Source organism: Polistes dominula, unplaced genomic scaffold, assembly GCF_049000335.1.
Source record: "Polistes dominula isolate Pdom_NZ unplaced genomic scaffold, Pdom_raw_medaka contig_77, whole genome shotgun sequence".
Classification (NCBI taxonomy): Eukaryota; Metazoa; Arthropoda; class Insecta; order Hymenoptera; family Vespidae; genus Polistes; species Polistes dominula.
Window position 1 is genome coordinate 1,101,726 of NW_028301152.1, and position 24,532 is coordinate 1,126,257.

The 24,532-nt window shown below is 29.2% G+C and overlaps 1 protein-coding gene and 1 long non-coding RNA gene across 3 annotated transcripts in view; both read left to right on the forward strand.

Annotated features, from left to right (window-relative positions):
• Window positions 1–4,283, forward strand: part of LOC149030639 (uncharacterized) — a 28,499-nt gene extending 24,216 nt beyond the window's left edge. Inside the window, exon 3 of the long non-coding RNA XR_016178480.1 lies at window positions 2,676–4,283. This is a non-coding gene — a long non-coding RNA (uncharacterized LOC149030639). The remainder of the gene's footprint in view (window positions 1–2,675) is intronic.
• A 4,568-nt stretch (window positions 4,284–8,851) lies between these two features.
• Window positions 8,852–23,844, forward strand: LOC107064078 (uncharacterized). 2 transcript variants are annotated; one of them, XM_015316355.2, is made up of 3 exons: window positions 8,852–9,213; window positions 19,690–20,085; window positions 20,153–23,844. In XM_015316355.2, the coding sequence occupies exons 1-3, from the start codon at window positions 9,164–9,166 to the stop codon at window positions 21,780–21,782; spliced, it is 2,076 nt and encodes a 691-aa protein (XP_015171841.1). In that variant the 5' UTR covers window positions 8,852–9,163; the 3' UTR covers window positions 21,783–23,844. The 2 variants fall into 2 exon arrangements, with proteins under 2 accessions (XP_015171841.1, XP_015171842.1); XM_015316356.2 differs by lacking the exon at window positions 8,852–9,213 and adding an exon at window positions 13,403–13,603.
• The last annotated feature ends 688 nt before the right edge of the window (window positions 23,845–24,532 follow it).

The window sequence follows — 24,532 nt, forward strand, 5'->3', positions numbered from 1 at the left end:
TTTGAAAGTCCAATGAAATGAAACATTCGTTATCACAACTTTCACATCTACAATCTAACATCTAATCTTACACATTGCACTTTAAATATTATAATTTATAAGCATTACTCGGTAAAACTAATCATTCTAATTTATTTCCTTTTGTTCGTTTATTATCATATATAAGAAATATTACATTTGACAAAACGTAATTATGGTTTTATAATATTATATATATATATATATAAGTAATTTTGTATTGAATTTTTATTCGTAGAAATATGCTATAGGACAGATCAAATATTATTGAAATAAAAATTGTTCAAAAGGTGATTAACGTTAATATGTCCCTAATGAGGAGTCAAATAAGTAAAAATTCGGTTCAAATTCATTTTGAATAAGTATGCTAATGTATTCGGTAGAATTATTACTGTCCTTTTCTTAGGTTATGCATATTTTGTGAATTCAACGAGACGAGACACGGTATTATCAACTTCAACGTACAAAATTACACTTCAAATATTATAATTTATAAACGCGTTACACTAGAAGAATAGAACAAAATTTTCATTTATATTTAACAAAGATAATTTTTATAATAAATAATTTTTATCTTTATTGTTTTAATTGATCGTTAATTGAATTAAATATTAAATAATCGATAGCAGTTAAAGTATATAAAGTATAAACAAAACGTAAGATAAGACTGATGAAAAATTATGAAATCTTGACATTGTGTGATGTAATATAAAATATTACATAGAAATAAGTTTAAATATAGATGATCTATTAGGTCGAGTCGTAAGTAACTTCCAATGCGGCTATGTAGAATCAATTTTTCGTATTTACCTACTATAAGTCACCGAAACAAACCGATTTTCGATATCACTGTATAGATGAGAATTCAGTTAGTCTTCTGTCAACTTTTTGAAGTGAAAACTTCTTTAGAATGGGTGTCATTTGAAAAAATGTAACGGAGCGGTAGGCGGCTATGTAACGGAGCGGTGGGAGACAATGAAACGGCCGCGTTACTAAATAAGAAGAGAATACAATTATCCTACAGCAGATATTTTCTATTCGTCTCATTCTCTCGAAACTTAGTTTTTTCAAGATTTCACTTCTAACACGTGTGATCTGCACACTCTATCAACTTTTTGAAGTGAAAACTTCTTTAGAATGGGTGTCATTTGAAAAAATGTAACGGAACGGTAGGCGGCTATGTAACGGAGCGGTGGGAGGCAATGAAACGGCCGCGTTACTAAATAAGAAGAGAATACAATTATCCTACAGCAGATATTTTCTATTCGTCTCATTCTCTCGAAACTTAGTTTTTGAAGATTGCACTTCTAACACGTGTGATCTGCACACATGTTTCTTTATGTAGTCAATGTTACATTTAACCGTTTTTCTTAACCACTGAAATTGGATAGTAAAAAGTGCACATTCGACATGTAATGCTTTAAGAATTGAAACAAGGCAATAGCACTAAAGTGGCAACTGAAAAAATATGCAGCGTATACAGTGCAGGACTGATAACTGATAGGGCAGTCAGAAATTGGTTTGTAAAATTTCGTTCTGGAGATACGATCTTAAAAGATGAATCGAGTGCAGGGACGTATTTCCGACTTTGACGAACCTTTTAAAGGTAATATTGGAACAAAATCCAATAGATACGTTGAACAATTGCAAAGAGTGCAAAAAAAAAAACTCCTTAAAAGATGTCTTGCACTTATCAGTCGCAGAAACGTCATTCTTTGTCTCATAAAAAAACGGAAGTTATTTATGACTTGACCTAATAAATATCTTGATCGATTTCCATAGTAACGGACGATGATATTAAAAGTTTAAAAAATTTGGATAAAATGAAAATGAATTAGAAAGAAAAAAAAAAACAAAAAATTCAAATTCTTTTCTCTCACGAATTATCATCGGTTTAGTTTGTGTAAGAAACGTGATACGCACAAATTGATCGCATTGTCGTCGGAGTTCTTCATGTCGTGATTATCTAACGTTGATAAGCGTAAATGAATTACTCGCGAATTACGTGCATGCGAACGTCGGGGACTCTTTTGTTTTGTTTTTTTTTTTTTTTTATTTTTTTTTTTTCTCTCGCTCTCTTTCAGTATCGTCGTATGTTGGGGACATTTACACGAGCTTGTTCGTTCGTTCGTTGGTTCGTTCGTTCGTTCGTTCGTTTATACGTACGTGTACATTGGTACGTTCGATATCGTTCCTTTCTATCAAAGAGAGGGTCTCTTTATTTTTATCGTTTATATATGTTCATTTCATTGTTCTTAATACGATTAAAAAATAATAAAAAGATTTGAATAATTAACGCTAAATATAATACGCGCGTGCGTACTTTTTATTTCAATTATAGTATTAATTATTGATATTTATTTCAAATTATTTTTTTATAATATTGTATAATAATATTAATAAATTATTTAATAATATTTATATTTATATAATATAGTATAATTTAAATAATTATTGATTTAGGTATATTATATATAGTATTAATAAAATAAATAATATATTATTAATCGAACTATCTATTTAATTATCATTACATACAATATAATTATTTACTTATATTATATCATACATATAACAAAATATTTGTCTAATGGTAATATAAAAAATAAATTCCTACCAATATAATAACCCATTCCATAGATAATTATTTATTACAGAACAATCACAAAAGTGAGAATGGTGGGACAGTGGGATGATGGTGTTCGTTGGATGGGGGTTATAGGAGATCGAATCGAATGGTGATTAATATAGGTAAATATACGTTTGTCACGTCCAATGTCAATAGCAATGTTAAATCGATGATCCATCCAGTCGATTCGGCATAGTTGATCGAAAATGGTCGTCTATCTGTAATTGGCAGGTCGTTGTTCGAGGTAACACGAACTTAAAGATGAACAGCTAGACTTGTATGTGCTATTTCGTTAAGCAAACATCATGGAAGGATGAAACCACCTCTCCTACGATTTCTGCTTTCCATCGGAGCAGCTAACATAAACGTCTCTCGTATTTCCTTTAATAACGAGACGATATTACACGAAACACGACACGACACGACACCAACTATAGGGTGACACTACTCTACCATTATATTCAAACTCTATTCGTTCAATCACGTGATAGATAGATATGATAGATAGATAGATAGATAGATAGATAGATAGATAGATAGATGTATTTATATACTTACTTATGTATTATTATACAAGAACGAATGAATATATGCGCATTTGAGATTCACGCGTGTCGCGAACTAGACCACTTGTTTACTTAATATAATATATATATATATATATATAGAATATATTATATGTAACTTTGACTCTGTATTAGTGGTAACAAAGATAATCAGAGATATATGTAGAAGTGTACACACATACGTACTGGTCGTTTCACAATTATTCATTGAAATTTTCAAATATTATATATAGAATGAATAGAGAGGTACAATGTACGTAAATATGAGTATTTGAACAATCTATTGTAATTGTTTTTAAAGTAATTACTTTAATTGAGTTTACTGATATTTAATCTTACTCTAAATTTCGAAACGTTACTTTCTTGTGTGTTTTGATTTATCAAGTAGTATTTTTTTTGGGGGCGAGGGGGGTTGGGATTACATTGGAAATGAAGAATCAATAAAGAAAAGGATGGAAATACTAATCGTTGCATAACAAATAATTGAGAAGTTAAATTTACTCAATTTGACAATTTATATCTTGAATTGTAAATAGAAATAAAATTAATTACTTTTCGAACAACATTAATAATTTTCCAAAATTCAACTATTCGCATAATGCATTATGAAAACATTGTATTATTCGAAATTTGAGTATCCTTTCTTAATTCTATCCATAGCCAAAACCTTATCGTACATTTTTCTAATTCTATTGTCTATTATTATCTATTAGTCTTTTTACATTATTAGATTTTTTTTTATTAAATCATTCTATACTGCACTGTATTCTGTCATATTTTCTAAATACATACACGTTTAACAATCATAATAAAAAATGAGTATTTCACGTAATGAAAATTCTTGCTTGCTAACAATTATGTTCTCCTATTCATTCGGATACTGTGTGTGTGTGTGTATGTGTGTGAAAGTTTTATTGTAATTAATATTAAACTTTTAATTGACTATCGTAATAATATTTGAAAGAAACGAGAAACTATCTGAACAGGTTAAAAGCAACAACTCATTGATTTAATTTTAATGTTTCAGTGTTACGTAATGTTGAAATGAAGTATTTAATGTTACGCATAGATCCAAGTATTTTTCAAAATTCTATTTAATTTATCATCATAAAATTATTATTATTATTAATATTATTAATTAATTAATTAACGTGTACAAAGTATATAATAATTTTTTTCTTTCAAATTCAATAATTCGAATGTTGTCAATAAAAAAGAAAAAAAAAACAGGTAAAGTTAGAAATTATTTTAAATCTAATTTTCCAATTAATTTTCTTTTTTTTTTTTTTGCTATGAAAATATTACGATATTTTTATTATATTATTTGTCATATAAAAAAAAAAAAATAAAATAATTTAAACATTAACTTCAAGGTTAACTTTGTTCTCCTTTTTAAAACGTGTATCTACATTTTATATAATTGCAACATGTTCCAAGTAAAAAGGGCAAATAAATGTAGTCGGAAATGTTTTTTTCCATTGTGAATTTAAATAAAATTGGGTTACATAGAGATTAATTACTACATATTAGTGAAATATTACAAAGAGAAAGAGAAAGAGAGAGTAAGAGAGAGAATGGTATTAAAACAATTATATAAAATCTGTTCTAAATTACTACCACCATTTATGACGCTAAAAGTATGTTGTATAATTAAACGAATAAATTCTTCGAAACATCTGCGAACGATTATACTAAGCCTCTCTCTCTCTCTCTCTATCTCTCTATCTCTCATCGCTAGTATAAAAATAATTCTAAAAATTAATTAAACCCTTTTATTTTTTTTAATAAAAATAATATGCGTAAAATTTGACGCGATTAATTCGATTCAAATTCCAAATATACAAAATCAATTGATACTCAAATAATAATTAGATCAACTTTAATGAATAATTATCAAAATTTTCATTCTATTATCTAGATAACGAAGTACTTTAATAGCAATCTAGATCAATTTTAATTCATACAAAAAAAAAAAAAAAATAAAATAAAATAAAATAAAAAATAATCTTTTAATTTCATATTTTCTATACGATTCGACAAATAGGAATAGTAATTTTGAAATAGCCTGTGCATATATATATAACATAATACACACATGGTATAAAAGCCATATCGATTTCCCCATTGTCTCCTACGGATATTAACACGCCTATCGAACGCATCTATGTTCTCTCTTGACACGCTACCAACACGTTACAATAGAAAAGAGAAATTTTTTAATACCGGAATACGAAAAAGTACAAAAGAATAGGAAAAACAAATCCTATAGCAAACTTATAGCTCTATCTTTATTTCCTATCTCACTTTCTCTCTCCCTCTCTCTCTTTCTCTCTCTTTCTTTTTCTTTCTTTCTCTCTTTTTTTTTACTCCGTGCTTTACATACAACCCCTGAGGAAACTACACCCTTGAGTCAGTTTTATGACACTTTCCGCACGCACGACTTTTACCCTCTATTCCTTACTCTCTCTCTCTCTCTCTCTCTCTCTCTCTCTCTTACACAAACTTTTTCATTCTCTTACTCTTTCTATCTCATTCTTTTCTATACATAAGATTATATACAGTAGATTGGGGGTTCCTCGCCACGCGTTACTGTGGCTCACAATCAGTCCGATACACACGTCTTTAAATCAACGAATTACCTTATACCGCCATCTGTTAGAATGATATAAACTATCCTATCTTTCAACTTTCATGAAACTGCACACGGTGTGCAAAATTTTATTCAAATTGGTTCAGTAGTTTAGAAATCCATTGCGAACAAACAACGTGACACGTCATTTATATATATTTTAACCCTTTCGCTCTGGAATGATTGAGACAAAATATAATCGCTGGATGATACGGAGCGTTTTATTTTTTCATATTTGATCGTGTACTTTTGAGGAACGTATATATACGCTCTTCGTACATTATTGCGTATCATTTTTCTAGGGCGTATATATACAGCCATCGGAGTGAAAGGGTTAAAAATACTACAATATTTTATTTGATCGCCATAAATTAATTACATGCATGTGAAAATTCTCTGCTATTTTTCTTAACAACGATTGAGTATTGGGTGTTACTAGCTTGTACAGAAAGAGTTTATGGTTTTAATGTACCCTTAAAACTATATAGAATTTAAAAAACATTAATATATTTGTCAAGTATGTTCTCCTTGTGTATGTGTAAATAATATTTTTCTATACGTTAAAATATACATATTTATATCAAGGATTAAAAATATAAACTATTATCTAAGAAAAATAGTATTTCAAAGTTACAATAGTTATCTGATTCAAATGAAGATATTTTAGTAATATTAACCCTTTTCTATTTTAATAAGATTATTACAAGATTATTTTTCTACAAACTGTGTGTGTGTTTTTTTTTGGGGGGGGGGAGGAGGGGGGAGAAGGGAAATTAAACCCTAACGTAACCATAACGATATATTTCTGTGCAATAAACGAAATTACTTTGAGGACAACCCGATATAATAATAAGTCATATATACAGATGTATATATGGTATATATAATATATATATATATATATACCTTTGATATGAAGCTGGTGTTCTGTGTTTTTATTAACGCTTTATAGACCGACGTCGACGACGTCATCCGTGCAAATAAAAATTCCTATAATCCGTGACGCCGGACTTCCTGCATTTCGAAGTTATATGCGACGAACCTTTTCCTATCTCTCTCTCTCTCTCTCTCTCTCTCTCTCTATCTCTCTCTCTCTTTTTTATTTTTTTATCTTTTCTATGTTTCTCTGTCTTTATATACGTTTCTCACTCACTCACTAACGGAGTAAAGCTCGACTCCGACAATTAAAATATTCATATTGTTCGTTTTAATCCTATGGTAGACAACGACGAAAATGCCGACTTTTTGCTGCGTTTCATTTTGGCAAATATCGTTAGAGAAATGCCCAGACAAGAAGAACAATTCCGAGTCTCACAGAGTGGCGAGGGATTAAATCGTAACGACAAATTCGTTGTTTTATCTTATTTCCGTTCTCTCTGCGCTTCTTGATTGCCCCCTTGTTATACATACACACACACATATATATATATACAAACACACAAATACATATATATATATATATATATATGTATATATAAATGGATATATGTATCTGTGTATACATAGTGCTTAATCGTCGTCGATTTAACATTTTACATGATGACCTGTCTTCCACTGTCATTTCATCTACTTACATATACTTACATTTGTACAAACCTAAATATCTACTTGTCTTGGTTGAAAAGTATTCAGCTTTATTTAGAAACCATTTTCTTTTTCGATCAAACTCATATCAATTTGAATAAAATAAAATAAAACTTGTTAACATCAGTCTCATATATACGATTTACATATATCTATGCATGTATATAAAAAATATTTATATACATATATATATATATTATGTGTCACGTTGTTTGTCCGCAATGGACTCCTAAACTACTGAACTGATTTGAATAAAATTTTGCACACCGTGTACAATTTCATTCCACTTGAAAGATAGGATAGTTTATATCTCAATTTATAATCGCAAATTATTTGTTTATTAACAAACGAGTCATGATTATCTCTGTTAGTTCGATAAGATTCTAAACAGATGGCGGTATAAGGTAATTCGTTGACTTAAAGACGTGTATATCGGTCTGATTGTGAACTACAGCAACGCGTGACGGGGCATCCCTAGTTATTTTATAAAAACAAATTGTTCGTTTTATTGATCCAAAAGTTGAGAGATGAAATCATACGAATTATTACGAATGTTTTCATAAACAGATTTATATTTGTTCTTGTTTATATAATCTTGAAAATATTCATTAAAATTAGTAATAATTTAGAATGCTTTTAAAAACTTGTCATCTTAAAAGGTAGAAATGTTTTACCTAAAAAAAAAAAAAAATTATTCTAAAGTTTATTAATGTTATTTCAATGTAATTATATTTTCTTAGTTATATTAGGTTATTATCTTATCTTTATTATCTTTGTTATATTATCTTAATTATTAAGTATTAGTAATTTAAATTATGTACCAGCCTATGTACAGGTAACTATGTTTAACTCTTGTAGAATTGATTATGTAGTAACTTTTGTTATTATTATGTAAACTTTTCTTTTCTAGTATAAATAATTAAATAAATAAATAAATAAATAAATAAATTATATTTATCACAGTAACCATTAAAATAGAAAAAAGAAAACACACACACACACACACACACACATTGTAAATTATATCCCACATTACTTTTTATTTAAAAAAAAAAAAAAAAAAAAAAAAAATGTATAAACAATTGAGTTTTATATTTAACCGCCTGCGCAGTATATTTTGCGCGAAATGAAAATAGAGATAATATATATATATATATATTTGGTTTTTTTTTGTTTTTTCTATTTAATAGAGTTAGACCTTCCATATTTTATGGGGGAAAACCGACGATATGGTATAGTATTACATAGCATATATTATACATGATATAGCGAAATTACTTTTCATAACAACGTGTTCTTACTCGCAAAAAGTCGTCGTTGTTCGTAAGTAAATTATGTTCGTTGATTGAAAGAGAAAGAGAGAGAGAGAGAGAGAGAGAGAGAGAGAGAGAGAGACGCATGCGCATGTGTAGGTATATGTTAGTGGTGGTTCTGTTAGTGCGTAAGTCGTATGTTGTAATCGTTATCTTCTCGTTGGAAAGAGAAGAACCTTTTTGACGTAAGGTGAAGAATTGAAAAATAATTCGTTGAAAAAAAAAAAATTAAATAAATAAATTAACGCGTAATTATAATTTCACGTAATAATTCTTATTGATTCGCGTAGTTGGTCATTTTGTGTTGATGTTGTTGTGTCGTTATCGTTATCGTTGTTGTTGTTGTCATTATTACTCGTGGTAGTGATTATAAATGTTACTAATAGTAACAGAATTACCGGTAAAAGAAGCCTAAGAGAAAAACATGGACGACGAAATGCAGATAGTGTCATTCCTGTTCAATAATTTCTACAGGTAACATTTACACAATTTTCAACATATTTACAGGAGTCGCTACCAGCGACGTTTTATTCTTAGTCAATGGCATACCATCGATCGATTTTTCTCTATTACGTACGTTTCTATGTTCTTTCTTTCTTTTTTCTGTTTTTTTTTTGTTCTTGCTTTTTTTTTTATTTCTTATTCCTTTTTATTCCCCTTTTTTTTTTCTCTCGCGCATTCGGTTAGCAACCCTTACCGCATAAATTTTCTCCAACCCTCGTTGGTATTTTTTTTCTTTCCTTTCCCCCCCCCCCACTCCACTCTACTCCACTCTCACTACTTCCCCCCCCTCCATTTTCTTTCTCACACCATACGCCACCATTTTTAATTTTTGGATTTTTTTTGTTTTTTTTCTCTCGTCTTTCGTTGCAATGTTTGATAACATCGATCAAACGATTACGATAATGGACAATTTTTTCATTGATTTATTATAAATATCGGTTTTTATTTATTGTTTTGTTTTGTTTTGTTTTTTTGTTATATTTCACGTTTAGAAAATAATTTTTCCTAAATATTATTTTATGCAGAATGATATATTTGAAATGTTGATGATTGATTTGTTAAAAATTTAATTCTATCGAACCTATAACATCGATGTGGCATGTAATTAAATGAATTTGATTTGTTTATTTGTTTTTATTTTAGCAGTAATTTTAGCAAAAAATTAGGTTAAGTTTTAAGAGAGACATGTCTGATGAAAGAGCGGGGAATTTTAAACGTGTGTCGATAAAAGCGGAATTTCTAGTGAAATGGCGGTATATACGAACGTTATAACGAAAACTGAATGAATATTTACGAAATTGAATGATTATACATTTTAGTTTTATTTTTGATTATTAAACGTACCGTGTGTGTGTGTGTGTGTGTGTTACGATGAAAAAGGCAAATGCCAGACAGAATATTGGTGGAATATTAAAATTTGTTGTCCAAATTACATATGTATTTTGATAGTGTATCTATTTAGCATTTAACTGTATAAGTTTGATACAATGTATAGAATGATAGACCACACAACATTCTTCAATTTATTTGTAAATTTAATAAAATTTTATTTGTGTTTCAGAACATTCTTCAAATTGTTAAATATTTATGATGAATTTAATTAATATTTATTATTATTATTATTATTGTTAATTCATTTAATCTAGTCATAATCTAATTTTTCGAATTCTAATTTTAATTTGTTTTTTTTTTTTGTAATAACTGAAGTTGAATAAAAAAAAAAAAAAGAGGAAAATTCGTGCCGATTTTGACGGAAAATCGAAACGCACAACGCATTGAAATTTTTTTTTATATAAATTTATTAAATTATATAAGATTCATTTTGTATGAAAAACCCCGTTTCTCCATTTTTCAGATAACTTGAAAATTTCAACTTTTTAAATCTGATTTTTTTTCATTTGAATCGTAAATCGTCACGAACTTTTCCCGATAACCTAATAATAATAATTATCATTATCAATTTAAAATATAATTTTTCTGTTTTTTTTTTTCAATTATTTCAATTATTTCAATTATGTAAACTTGCAAATGCAAGTATAGTAGATACGTGTCGCAAACAACGTAGTTAAAAAAGATTACATGTCATATGTTCTTTTGAAAGAACATGACGTAACACTTATGTTAGTACGAATGATATTCCATTTAGGAATAATTATGAATGTAAAAGGGGTCCTATTCAAAAGTGATGATCAATTGAAGTAACAAAAAAAAACAAAAAAATAGACATACAATTCAACATTTCTGTCATACTCAACAAAAATTTCATTGTAATACGTTGAAAATAAATAGACGGGACATTTTTAAAACGGACTAAACGAAAACATATTTACTTTTTCTCTTGCATATAATTATTGTAAATTCTCACGAGTATCAATACGTTATGCATTATTATTATTATGTCGTCGCCATCGTGAATATACCACAATGTTCTACTTCTTAAACAAGAACAATAGTCCAACTGTTCGTAACTGTACGTTGGTATTCAAAGTGTTTCGTTTCAAAGTAACTTTTTCTCATTATAATCAAAAACAACTGTTGGTAATAAAATATTAAACAAAAAAAAAAAAAACGGTTCCCCAAAATTGAGTTTATTTTCATGATGATGATGATGATGATGAAAGAAATGAAGAGAACAATTTTCTAACAACGAATAACAATTCATTTATTAAATTTGTCATAACGTGTACATTTTTTTTGAAGTAACAATAACACACTTGAAAATATTGATTTATGAATATTTTATCTCAAGTATTAGTTACACATTTACAATTTAGTCAAATTATTGAAATATTACAGTAAATGTTGTATTAAAAGGATGATAAAAAAAAGAAAATTGTTGTTGTTCATAATTCAAAGCGACAATTATTGTTGACACAGATAATAATAGATAGACAATGTGTAACGTCGTATAAATTGAACGATGAAATTCTTTGAAATAATAATAAACAAGGAACAATTACAAGGATCATCAAAAAACAAGAATAGAAATTCCAGTAATTAATTAATCTCTTCTTCTTCTTCTCTATTGATATGCGTCCCATAAACGATTGATTTAATATGAGTTCAGATATCAGAATCAATTGGGGTCGTATGATAAAATCAATTAACAGTTTCAAGTTTCATTGAATTAAATCAATACAAATAAAACTTCTATGTTTATTAATATAATTAGGACAAATATCATTTCATTGCAATATGTACTAATGATAAATAGAAAATAATAATTATTTTGAAACACCCAGTATATGTGTTAGCAATATTTGGAACAACTAGTTCGAAATACTCAACGAAAGAGTCTATTCTCGTTTAACTGCAAATCGATGATTCCTCGATACTTGACCGATATTTAGAAAGGAAGTATCGATAGCTTGCGAATTACTATGACAATTGTAAATACGTAAATAAGTATGTATATATATATATATATTTAACCGTGTATCTAAATGACGTCGATGTAATCTTGATATTGGTTTTCGATACTTGTTATCGATTAAAACAATACTTCATATTATCGATACTCGTTGTGAATCATTTATTATCATGATTAAAACCAAATCGTAAATTTAATTTTCCAAAAAATTCCTATTTAGTATTCAAACTACGAACTACGAACTACTTTACGAGCTTTTTCATTGATTTTGATTTGTTGTTTTTTTTTTTTTTTTTTTTATATAGATGGATTGTAAAATGTTCTGTCGAACATGGAAACAAAATTTGTTCTTTTCAATTGAATTCACTTCAAGATTCAAAACTTTTCAATTTACCCTATTGTTTATTCAATATATTGTAATATTATACAGCAAGTAACCACAAATTTTTATTTCGAAAGAGTGAAATTTTGAAAAAAAAAAAACAAAAAATAATAATAATTTGTCTGACAATCGATTGCCAATTTCAAAATGTTAATAATATGGCCATTTGATGATGTTTCATGCATTTCATTTAGTGGAATTTTTTTTTGAGGTTGTTCAAAGATCAACTTTATTTTTTTTTTCAATGGAAACTAACGCTTTTTATAATGGTAATCTATTCCACGTAAATAAACTGCTGTCTGAAATGTATTTTTATCTAGAACGTGATAAAACAAAAATTAAATCATCAAGATTTAAAATAATAATAACAATAATAAATAAATAAATCGATTGTAACAATTTACATTCTAAATAACATAAACATATTATTCGATATATATATATATTTCGAAATCTCTGCAGATTACATTTATGTTAAAAAAACTTTCGTAATTCTTCGGTAAAATATTCAAAAAAAAAAAAAAGCGCGATAAAAAAAATGGCGGGAAAAAGCTTAATTATATTCCGATGCTGATTGGTCAGATTTTGTTCGAAGATTCGAGAAGATCGACGAATATCGACGAATATCGAGGTTATGTAACAATGGCAGCGTATACACGTGTGTTATTTAGATAGGTTGAAGAGAGAGGGAAAACAAGCAAGAAAGAAAGAAAGAAAGAAAGAGTAAGAAGATGTGCAACCCTAAGAAAGAAAGAGAAAGATAATAAGATATATGTATAAGGAAAGATAGAAAGAGAGAGGACATTACGTCAAAGAAAAGCTGATAGGTAAGAGAGAGAGAGAGAGAAAGAGAGTGAGAGAAAGAGAGAGAGATGGGTCAGTTCGTATCTGACACCAGGTCTCGCTACGATCGTTCGACAGTGTTGTTCTCTCTCTTCGCCGGTCGTCAGAAATAACTTGATTTTAAAGTAGAACTCGTTTAACGTTTAACCATATATACAACCTTTTATAATATTCAATCGTATTAAGTGAAATAAACGTTAGTGCAAATTTTGAAATAAACCGAACACTCCGGTGACATCTTTGTTTTCTGTTTAGTGACTCACATGGTACGTATGTATATATATATATATATATATGTGTATGCGTGGCTATACATCAATATGTTTTTATGTTTTATACGAAAAAAGAAGATTAAAAATAGAAAAGAAGAAAGATAATTAATTAAATTAATACAAAATTATTTCATATACATTAATATGTATAATATATTATACATATATAATATATATATAATAATATATTATATATTAATATAATATACATATAGTATAGTATAGTATTATTATAGTTTGCATTTTATTAAAATATATTTTATTTATTTATTTATAATATATTAGAATACTTAATATAATGAACTTTGTATATAAGTAAAATACGTTTTCACTTTTGAAAAAAAAAAGAAAAAAAAAAGATAAACCAAAATACAATTTTTGAAAATTCTATATCATCTGTATATGTGTTAGTATGTAAATATAAATACGTATTAAATGTAAATTAAAATTACGAAAATTTTTCAAAATTCTATATACATGTATTATATGCATGTTCATTCATACAAGTATAAAAATGTTTTTAAATTAAAAAAAAAAAATTAATTAAGAATAAAAAGATAACATTTGTAAAACTTTTACCTACCAATTGATGTGTGGTATATGTTCACTGTATATAATATTCTTATTTAAATATAAACTTATATTTTTATACATATAATTATAGAAAGTATAATAGACGATAATTATAATACGATCAGACAAAACAATTGAACTTGACCATGCTATTTTGATAAATTATGCATATGCGTCATTGTCATTGGCCATGATTATTTGTACTACGTGAATCATACGATTTTATGGCGACATAACCTTTAAGAAGAATCATCTTTTCTTATTTTCAGTATTTTCTCACTTTTTAATTTATTTTAATAATATTGTTTCTAAAAACAAACTTTCTTTTTCTCTCTCTCTCTCTCTTCTTCTCTCTCTTTCTTCTTCGAATAATTTATTTAAGTGTAATGTGTATGTATATGTATTAAAAAATATTCGTGTTTTTATTTATTTATTTTTTGTTTCTTTTTTTCTATACTATAATTTTCTTTTTATTTTATTTTTTTTTTCGTAAATATATGTATGTGTATGTGTATGTGTGTATATATATATGTATGTATGAAATAGAAACTTCGCACTCGGAAGATAATTCATTCAAAAGGTGTCGATTATTGGGTATTGCGTAATAATAATGAAACACTATTCGCAAATGCTTTTAACCAGATAGAAAATCACCGTTCACGTTCAATGTGTTTACTTAATTGAGTGAAACTTCGATCGATCGATCGATCGATCGATAAAACATTTTGATCTCGATTAGAATAGGGAACGTCCTTCCTATATAATTCATCCTATTAGATATAAAGATACAAGCAGGTACACACATTATTATACAGTATGTCCCAAAAGTTGTGTCTTCATGAAGAATGAAACAACAACGCAAATTAATTATCGAATAATTAAATAGAATTAGAATAATTTTGTCGTTTATTTCGAAAGACGAATTTCCGTTTGCAAATATTATTACAAAAGTATATACGAATGAAAATAACAAATATCAATGATTAATGTATTAACAACATTACAATATTTTAATATTCATTTGAAGGTACAAATATCTATAATTAAAGTGTTACAAAAATGATTGTATACTTACTATACCGCCATTTTGAATATCTGTAAAACTAAATTATTTTTCAGTTTGGTGAAGCAACTATTTAGGATTGTATGCATTTATATTTAATACAAATATCAATGATGAATTTATTAATATCATTTATTTTAATATTCATTTGAAGGTACAAATATTTAATTAGTGTTACAAAATTATTGTATACCTACTATACCGCCATTTTGAATATCTGTAAAACTAAATTATTTTTCAGTTTGGTGAAGCAACTATTTAGGATTGTATGCATTTATATTTAATACAAATATCAATGATGAATTTATTAATATCATTTATTTTAATATTCATTTGAAGGTACAAATATTTAATTAGTGTTACAAAATTATTGTATACTTACTATACCGCCATTTTGAATATCTGTAAAACTTAATTATTTTTCAATTTGGTGAAGCAACTATTTAGGTTAGTTTGCATTTATATTTGATATAATATATATATCAAATAAATATATATATTTGTAGATCGATAATCGTCGTACCTTTTGGTAATTTATTCGTTAATTGAACAAACGGCCTTCGCGGGAAATTGTTTTCGACCATATGTAGGCTGTGCAGCGTAATCAAAAATGGCTGAGTCGTTAAAAATACATGCTGCATACGATACTGATCTATTTTCTCTCTCTTTCTCTCTCTCTCTCTCTCTCTTTCTCTTTCTCTTTCTCTTTTTTTTCTCTTTCCATTACGATGAAACGATAATCCTTGCCAAGAACGTATATTAGATTTTTTAAAAAGAATTGACTAATTTGACGAATTCTAATGTATACAATATTTTAATCGTAAAAAAATAAAAATCTAATCTATATTTTTGTTTGTTTTTCAATGAATTTTAATTCATAATTTCAACTTAAGTATTACTCTAGATTTTATTTTTAGGCTAATTATCTCAGGTCAACCTATTTAACGTTACACATAAGTTTCCTCATATTCTCTCAGCACACTGTTAAGAAAGTGTCACGGAGACGATTATTTCTTAAATTACTTACTTGAGACATTGAATAAAAAAAAAAAAAAGAAAAAAAAAATTGTTCTCTCTATTTTGTGAAATTTTGCACATTTTATTAAAGCCACACTTTTTAAGTATCGTATTCTATGTATCCTTTCAAAATATAATGTGAATAATTATTTGTAATATTACTTACTCGAGAGAGAACATTTTTGTTTAATATTATTTGAAATGTTAACAATTTATAGTAAAAAAAAAAAAAAATAAAAAAATTTTTTAAATATTTGATACTTTTACGATCTAACAGATTAATTTCATATTAATATTAAAATTTAATTCTAAAAAAAAAAATAAAAAAATAAACAACCATGTTTAACAGTGTCAGATATAATTGCAAATATGATAATTTATTTTTTACAAAGACAATTATAAATAACTAGTTGAATTAACAGTTGATTATATATATATATATATATATATATATATATATATATATATATATATATATATACTAAATAAGAATTATGTTTCTTATTATAATTTATTATCTTTTTATTCATACTTTCAGAGTTTATCAGTGAAAACACGTATGACTTGTTATGTACAGTCATCTTTTTATCCATGATCGTCATATATACCTGGAAACACAAACACACAACACACACACACACACCCAAATACATAAAGGACAAACATATACTTACATAGTTAATGTTAGAGAGAGAATCTTTTGAGTAATAATTTTTATTCACGAGTTATGCTTGCATCCGTCCTTTAAGTTAGCATAATCGTACTCATGAATTCATTCCCATCGTGACGATGTTCGTTCTCTCTCTCTCTCTCTCTCTCTTTCTCTCGTTCAGCATTTTTCTCGTCCAGCTCAAATTCGCCTATTCGTAAATCTCTAACATACGTATATACATATATATATATATATATGTGTGTGTATGTATGTGTATATATAATATATACCCCATGTAAATATAAATCTTTCCAAGTGCAAAAGGGACGACAGGATGACGACACGAACCGCGTTTGGAACGCGCGCGTAGATTTAAACAGTTCCATGATTCGCTGACGCGTTTTCTCGTTCAAGCATAACACGGTGGTGAGAACACCCCATACGGGGTGAGGTATTTCTATGGAAGTTTCGTGTCAAAATGATTTGAGATTCACGCGTTTTACATAAGAGGGAGAAATATATTTCTTTTCCTTACTGACAAATTTAAGTGCTTGTACGATATTAATACCGAATTCGAAAAAATTCTTAACCATTTATTTCGGGGTTTTTTTTATTATTATTATTATTATTTAAAATAATAAATTTAAATTATTTATCTCATTGAAACAAAACAAAAATAATGGTTTTTCATTTCATTTCGAACTATTTTGCTCACCCGGTACATATAAAACAAACACAAATGGGAGCTATCATGGTAAAATTTTTTGTCCACTAATTAGAGAGTTCAACGAACCGGTGTGCGTATAATTTTGGTGATAGGAGAATTAAAATGGTCGAGTAAACACGATAAGCGACAAATACCTGTAAAATTCTTTGCTCATCGTATATATATATATATATATATATATACATTCTTTTTTCATTTTATTGTTTAAAATAAAAAAGGATATAAAAATAGAGAGAGAGAGAGAGAGAGAGAGGGGGGAGAAAAATAGAGAAAAAAATAAAAATAAAGAACAAAATGCTAGACCAACGCCATTTTATTTTTGGTCTCACACAGCCATGGAATATAAATAAGAGAATGAGAGAAAGAATATTCGGTTAGGGGCAAGTGGTCCTTGAAATTAACTGGTTGCTTTAGAAAACGAGTTGGAATAACCATTTTTCTTCTTTCCTTTTTTTTTTATTTTATTTTATTTTATTTTTTTGATCATTTTGTTTTTCCTACCCAACAACCTTCGAGTCGAGGCATGATCATTAAGAGAATACTCCTTGTCCCTGCCATATTATTTTGTTTTGTTTTATTTTGCAAGTTCAAAGTGTCCCATGGATTCAGGAAAGAAAACGTAACGAGCAATCGCGTTTGTTTCGGGAGTCAAAAGCGGAAGAAAGCTAATTATCCAAAGTAGAGAGGGACACCCCTCTTTTTTTTATTCTTTTCTTTTTTTTGTTTTACCTCGTATACATGATCAAGAAAGAAAGAAAGAAAGAAAGATAGCAAGCAGAAAAGAGAAAGGGGAAGATAAAATCAGTGAAAATAGGGGGTTTTGGGATGGGGTGGGGTACAAGGGTGAAAGGAGTTTAGGTGTGGGAGGATCACGTGGGGTGACTTAGGTGGAGCCGAGACGTAAATTCGAGTGGAAAACGTCCGCCCCGTAGGTCTGAAGTCTCTCCCGAAGGCTGAACTCTGACGCATAAAGAAAGACGATATTTGCAAAAAGTATGAATGTCTCGGGTGGAGTTTGAATGCAAATGACTGTCGCGCTCGGCCGTTCCCCAAGAGGAGGAAAAGGATGAACACCACCGCGACGAATACTACTACTACTACTACACAACGACAACGACAACGACAACGACACGACAACTACTACGACGAGTACTAGGGAATCCTTCCTATGAAATGAGATTTCAAGAGAAAAAAGACTGAGAGAGAGAGAGAGAGAGAGAAAGAGAGACGATTCGCGGCGCCAAAGGCAAGACGACAGCGAAAAATACAGAAGGAAGGGATCGAAAACGGAAAATGTACCACCGCCGCTTTCCTTCGTGAGACCACCGTCCTTTTCTCTCTTTCACCGTTCTCCTTTTTATTTTTTTCTCTCCCCCCTCAAGGGAGGATGTCGTCGTCGTCGTCGTCGTCGGGGTAAAACGGGCAGAGGCCGAAAGCAAACTCTGTTGCTTTGGGTGGAAAAGCTCCAGGAATCACTCGACCGTGTGGAACGCCTACCGTGTCGTTCTCTCGTAAAGCTCCTACTATTCCCCATAGCTTCGTTCGTTGTACAACTACTACCTCCCTCCCTCCCTCCTTCCCCACCCCTTCCCTCCACCAGTCTCATCCTTTCTCTCTCTTTCTTCTTTACTTTCTTTCTTTCTTTCTTGTGCTTGCTTTATTTGTTTTTTTTTCATCCCCCGCCTTTCTTTCTTCTTTCTGCTTCTTGCCAGAGGCACCGACGAGTTTCTCCTTTGTCCGTAGCACTCGTTTATTCCAACGAAGGGAGAGAGGAGGGAGGGTGGGGGGATAAAAGAGAGAAACGCCATAACGTTCTGCAATGTAATTTACCACCGAGACCAAAACTACTCACCTCAGCGTGATGATAATCTATAATAATGGACGCTCCTTTAGTCCATTCGTTTGTTCATAAATAATTCTTTTTTTTTTTTTTCTTGTACACTGTCATATTTGTACGTCATTTAAATATGTCACGTTAATTCATACGATGATCAGATAATACGTATTGTTAGAGAAGTTATTCTATATCGTCTTGTTTTTCAATTTAGATATCAAACAGCAAGAAGGATGTTAGGACTACTCCTGCTATTAGCTTGTCTAACAACATCGACTTACTCTTTGAACGGGGAATTAGTCGAACAAGAATGTCCGGTGGACTGTCACTGTCACTACTTTCGTATCAACTGGGTTACCGATTGCTCGGAAAGCAACCTGACAAGCATACCATATAACGAACTCAGTCCTAATGTCTACATACTTGACATGAATGGCAATAACATACAACACGTTGGATCGTTTCCACATGGTATTAAGCTGAGGCGACTGCAGATGGCACATAATCGACTTGCCCAACTCAATTACGAATCTTTCGCTGGACTGACGTATCTCTTGGACGCGGATTTCTCCTACAATGCCATAACGCACGTGGATCCAGAAGCTTTTAGGTAATATGACACATCGTATATGAAACTAGACAGACGTTTAACACGTTTAACTCTTATCCTCTAATAGGGACAGTCCAGGCTTGATCACGTTGGAACTTCAGAACAACCCAATAGCCACGGTCGAGGGCCCTTTCCTAAATTGTCGCACACTACTCTATTTGGATTTGAGTAACTGTGGAATTCATCAACTGAATACACGATTTTTTCATAACACGACGAATCTGAACAAACTCGATTTGTCTTACAATCCCTTACAAAGGATAGAACCTGGACCGTTCGACCACTTGACCAATCTCGAGTATCTACAGTTGAACGGCTGCAACTTGACTCACCTGTCTCCCGATACGTTTGCGCATTTGGAAAATTTGCGAGAACTCGAGATGCAGGAGAACGATTTGAAAGAATTGAGTTGGACGAATGTTTTAGCACCTCTCATTCGTTTGGAGAATCTCAATATTAGAAAAACATCGATTAATTATTTGCCGAGAGATGCTTTCGCTAAAAATTTGTATCTTCGACAATTGGTATTAGCTGACAACGAACTTCAACATTTGGACGTTGGCAATACTCTTGGTCATAACCTGCATAACTTGCAATCGTTGGATTTGTCCAATTGTCATCTTCAGGATCGCTTATCCGAAGAAGCCTTTATAAACGCTAGTAAATTGCGAGTATTAAATCTTAGCGGCAATCCAATGTTGGCTGCTGATCTGACTGTAGTCTTACGCCACTTGCCTAAGCTTCACAAACTTTCTCTAAGTCATTGTCACTTGCGTAAATTACCGACCGCATTCGAGGTTTTTGAAAATCTCGAAGAACTCGATATCTCACATAATCCACTATCGGATGCTTTCGTTTCTTTGTTAAGTCCATTAAGTTCCTTAGAATTTTTGGATATGTCTTATTGCGACTTAGGCCATGTTGGAAATAATACATTCGCTCAAATGACTTCTCTTAAGAAACTGATACTATCAGGAAACACGCTTCACACTTTGGAGGAAGGTTTATTCGCCAATTTAACGAGATTAGAAAGTTTGGAGATGAATAATTGCGATCTTCGCAACCCGATCGATCTAAGGGTTTTTGGTGATCGCAACATAACGAACGTGATCGAGTTGAAGCTCAGTGGTAATCCACTTAGCGTCACCGAAGATGATGCCCTTTTACCAACGCAACTATCCAATCTTGAAATTCTTGACATAAGCGACTGTGGCCTTTCACATTTACACGAGAACGTATTCTCCAAAACAAGAAATATCACGCGATTGAATTTATCTAATAACAAAATATCAGAGACGAAAGATTTGTCTAGTTTGAAATTATTAAGATCATTGGAACACTTGGATCTCAGCAATAACAATTTACAATCGATCAATTATAAAATCTTCAAATCAAATCCGAATCTCTTGTCGGTTAATTTATTAGGTAATCCATTCGTTTGCAATTGTTCGGTGGTAGAAATGTGGGATTGGGCTGAAAAAGTAAAGAACGATCTTCACGTCTTAATTGGTAGTCAACCTGCCAACTTTGAAACGGGTGGTGAGAAACTTCGTAAGAGTTTAACTTGCACTTATGACGACAAGACTTATAGAACCGTCATGGATCAAAGTAGACCGTTCGTACGTAAAGGTGATCTAACACCTAATCGCACATGGGCAAAATTCATTCGCGAATCGAATTGTACACGTCGTTTATGATATCCGAAGAAAACAGGACAACATCCAATATTAAACCCATTAATTCCCAAACATAAGCTCGAATTATAAACGTGTTTCATATTTTTTTGTTTTTTTTTTTTCTTTTATATACGGATGTTTGTCCTAATCGTATTACATTTATATGTAGATAATATTTTTATTCTTTTCTTTTCCTTTCTTTTTTAATTTTTTTTTAAATTTTATTATTATTTCTTCTGTTTATTTTCCTTTTGTTTTGTTTTGTTTTTTGTTGTCTTGAAAAAAAAATCATCGAATCGTTACGAGCAAACATTAGAGACTAAATATTTCGTTCTAGTATGATCAATTTATTTATAAATACATAGGTGCCTCAAAGATCAATCAAGCGAAATATAAATATATTATTCAGATATTCATTCTGATTCTATGTTTAGAATAGCATCTATATAATTAAGTTAAACTATAAGTTTCTAATTCGTTGTTTATTTATACATTATCTGTAATATATATCGTGTATGCCATATTTGATCGAAAAGTCTTCGAATTATGTAACACATGGCAGAAATTAACGATTTATCATTTTCTCCTTTTTATTTCTGTGTATTTGTTTTATTTTTCTTTTCGTTTTCTTTCCCAAACATATTCTACGAATCTCACAATAAATAAATCAATCAATCAATCAATTTTTGACTTACGGTCTTGAAAGACCATACCTCGCAACCGGTTACACTCAGCTTATAATATAATTGCCTAAGTTACGTTTCTTGATCAAAAGATCTTCAGGGTAGGAGGGTGATCTCAGTCCTACACCATCCCAAAATCATCGGGGTGATTTGCGAAGCAGGTCCCCCCACATAACATACAAACTTTCTAAAACATTTCTTTGAAAAGGTTTCTAAAATAAAAATCTTTCTACAAGATAAAAATGTCCGCATTTCAGAGACTTTTGCAAAAGATTTTACTCTATCAGTTAAATATTTGATGAAAAGATTCAAAAGGTTTATGAAAGATATTTTTTAGGAAATATTTAACGAAACTTTTACTGAAAGATTTGAAAGAAAAGCTTTCGTGTTACGTGGGGGAACCTTACCGATAAAAAAAACACAGGACGCAAACGTTCATCAAGCAGCCATGACGAAACGCAGCAGGCATGCTTTTCTCACAAATCACACAATATTGTATAATAATTGATTTACAATAACAAACCTTTGTTTTTCTTCTCGAGAAAAAATCGATCATCATAATTCGTTGTTATTACTACTGCCAATTGAAATTATGGAGAATAAATTAAAAATGAGAGTAACATAAAATTCCAAGAAATTAATAACGATTGTATGATGTATGCCATTGTATCGATTGTATGCCAAGTCGATAGTAAAAAGAAAATTACAAACGTTTAATCTTATCTGATGTGTAAATCGATTGAAACAAATTATTGATTATTTCATAAATTTGTCCTAAAGAAGTATAATAAGAGGAGGAGTTATCGCGTTTAGATGAATTGATGATTTATTTCTTATTAGAATATTATCGATTGTAAAATAAAATCTAACAGATTGTATCTGAGAGAATGAGAGAGAGAGAGAGAGAGAGAGAGAGAGAGAGATATCATAGATAAGAAATGTTTTGTAAATTGTACTGATGTATAATATTTTTTTGTCTTTTTCCAAATTTTCCCAAGGTTTGTGTGTGTTTTGTTAAATACGTGTGTACATATATAATATCATATGAAATTGTTTTTTTTTGTTTCTATAAAAAAAAAAAAAAAAAAAATAAACATATTAAAAAATAGAACATGTAAATTAACTCGTTCGATTCGAGAAACAAAAGAGAACAAATGTGTTCTCTCAATTGTATATCATTAAATTTATATAAAATTATATTTAAAGTTATAAAATCATCAAATTTTGATTAAATTGAGTCTTCCATAAGACATCTTGATCTGTAAATTAAAATTATTTGCAAAAAAAAAGAAAACTAATAATAATATATATGAAGGAAAATACAAAATATAAATTAAAGTATATGAAAGATAAAAGAAAAGATGAAAAATAATATATATATATATATATATATATATATATTTCAAACAAAATGGCTGCATAAATGAAGAATAATATCATCGATCATCGATCGATTGATTAATAAAAGAATACAAAATAACTCGTGTAAATATGTTTGTCGTTATATTTTTGCGAAAGGAAGTAGAAAATAATAAAAAAAAAAGAAAAAAGAAAAAAGAAAAAAAGAAAATAAGGAAAAATAATTTTAAAAGACTGTATAATTTTTGTTTTTGTTTTCTTGCTATTACGAGAAGATGAAAGTTCAAAGTTTTTTGTAAACTTCAAGAGTTATAGAAAATTTCTTTCGTTATGTAAAATTTTCCACGTACTTTCATCATCTTTAGCTTTATATGAAAAAAAAAAATATATATATTATTCAAATAAAAATAAAAGTAAAATAATAATAATAATTATTTAAAAATGTAAACAAAAGAAAAAAATTCATTGCCTCCAACTTTTGTTCGTATTTCAAAAGAAAACCAAAAAAAAGAAAAAGAAATACACGAAAAATCGTTTGAACGATCGAATGTAATGTAAAAAAAAAAAATTTGGATAAAAAAAAAATATTAAAAAAAAAAAAAAAAACGAAAGAAAAATCGTGTCTTCTTTTTATGCCGTTATCATTCTATTTTTCAACAAATAAGTTATAAACAAAACATATCAAAAGGAAACAAATTAAAAAATATATTATTTACATTTATTATATAT